The 1,179-nt window shown below is 59.8% G+C and overlaps 1 protein-coding gene across 2 annotated transcripts in view; it reads right to left on the bottom strand.

The window, feature by feature from the left end:
• Positions 1-1,179, bottom strand: part of CAPN5 (calpain 5) — a 57,614-nt gene that overhangs the window by 32,273 nt on the left and 24,162 nt on the right. The window contains exon 3 of one of the 2 annotated variants that reach the window (XM_010831773.1): positions 672-803. The exons of the other annotated variant lie outside the window; for it this stretch is intronic. Coding sequence (XP_010830075.1) covers positions 672-803 — 132 coding nt within the window. The remainder of the gene's footprint in view (positions 1-671; positions 804-1,179) is intronic. 2 annotated transcript variants of the gene reach the window in all.

Genomic DNA, 1,179 nt, shown 5'->3' with positions numbered 1-1,179 from the left:
ACTTGTATTTGCTGGCGTGGGAACCCAGGAGGCAGTCCCTGTCAATGACTGTTTAGCAATCACAACTCCAGCTTCCCAGCCTCCCCACCTCCCTGGGAGGGAACTCTGTTGGATTTGAGCTGCATCGCCAAATGTATCCACAAGAGGGCGAAGTGTCAGGACCTCGAGCCCATTCTTTGCACCAGAAAACCCGATCATCCTCGTCCAGAACACTGGCTGCAGGGAACCATGTATCACAACACGGGATTGTCTGCATCACTCCCACTGAACAAGTGAGAAGAGTGAGGCCCCGAGAAGGACAAGAACTGGCCAAGGTACACAGCGTATCCGGACAGGGGTCTCCTGAGCCCCAGGTATGATTCAGGCAGCTCCCACATTTCATAGGTGCCTATTGTGCCAAGTGGCTCCAGGGACACCGTGGGCCCCCCAAGAGTCACAAGGGAATGTGTCAGAATTGGGAGCTATAGATTCCCAGCACCCACCCCTGAGTGGCGGGGGAGGGGAAGGCAATTCTGAGGTTCAGCCAATATTGGGGAGCCCTGGCACAACCCACCCCCGCCCAGGCTGTCATCAAGTCTCACCTACTCATTCAGGCCCCACCTCCCCCAGCTGGTGGTGAGGACGCCAGGCTGATTAAGCCTCCCCAGCACCCCACCCTCCCCAGGCCTCACCTTTTGCCACAGTGACTCGCGGGAAGCGAGGGATGAGCGGGCCGCCACAAACCAGCAGTTGCCCACCTGGCCCTGGTGCAGGTCATGGGAGCTGATGCCGTCCACAAAGAGGCGGGGGTCCTCGCAGATGTCCTGCGGGGAAGCCGAGAGGAGACCTCACTGTCTGCGTGGGAGATCCACTGCCTGCCCTGGACAACTGGGGCCCTGTGTCAAGTCTCTCCAAACCCAGCTTCCCCTAGGGCCGCTCTGAAAGCCCCTCTCCCTTCCCCTGGCTCTGTTCCTCTGCCAGAGTCTGGATGATGAGCAAATGCTGTGGAAGGACTTCGGGGGACTGGACCAGGGCCACCACCTTCCTCCTGCCCCCTGTGGTCTTCCCTGGCCAGCAAGGACTCAGTGTCCATCATCCGCCAGCACCAGCGGCCCCGTGGGCCCATCCCTGCCAGCTTTCAGGGGCCCACGATCACCAGGAGGGGCAAGATACAGGGCAGAAAGACACCAAAATGACACA

The sequence above is a fragment of the Bison bison genome, unplaced genomic scaffold (assembly GCF_000754665.1).
Source record: "Bison bison bison isolate TAMUID 2011002044 unplaced genomic scaffold, Bison_UMD1.0 scf7180017864531, whole genome shotgun sequence".
NCBI classification, from domain to species: domain Eukaryota; kingdom Metazoa; phylum Chordata; class Mammalia; order Artiodactyla; family Bovidae; genus Bison; species Bison bison.
Note: the sequence above shows the minus strand (reverse complement) of the source record. Positions and strands in the feature narration are given on the sequence as shown.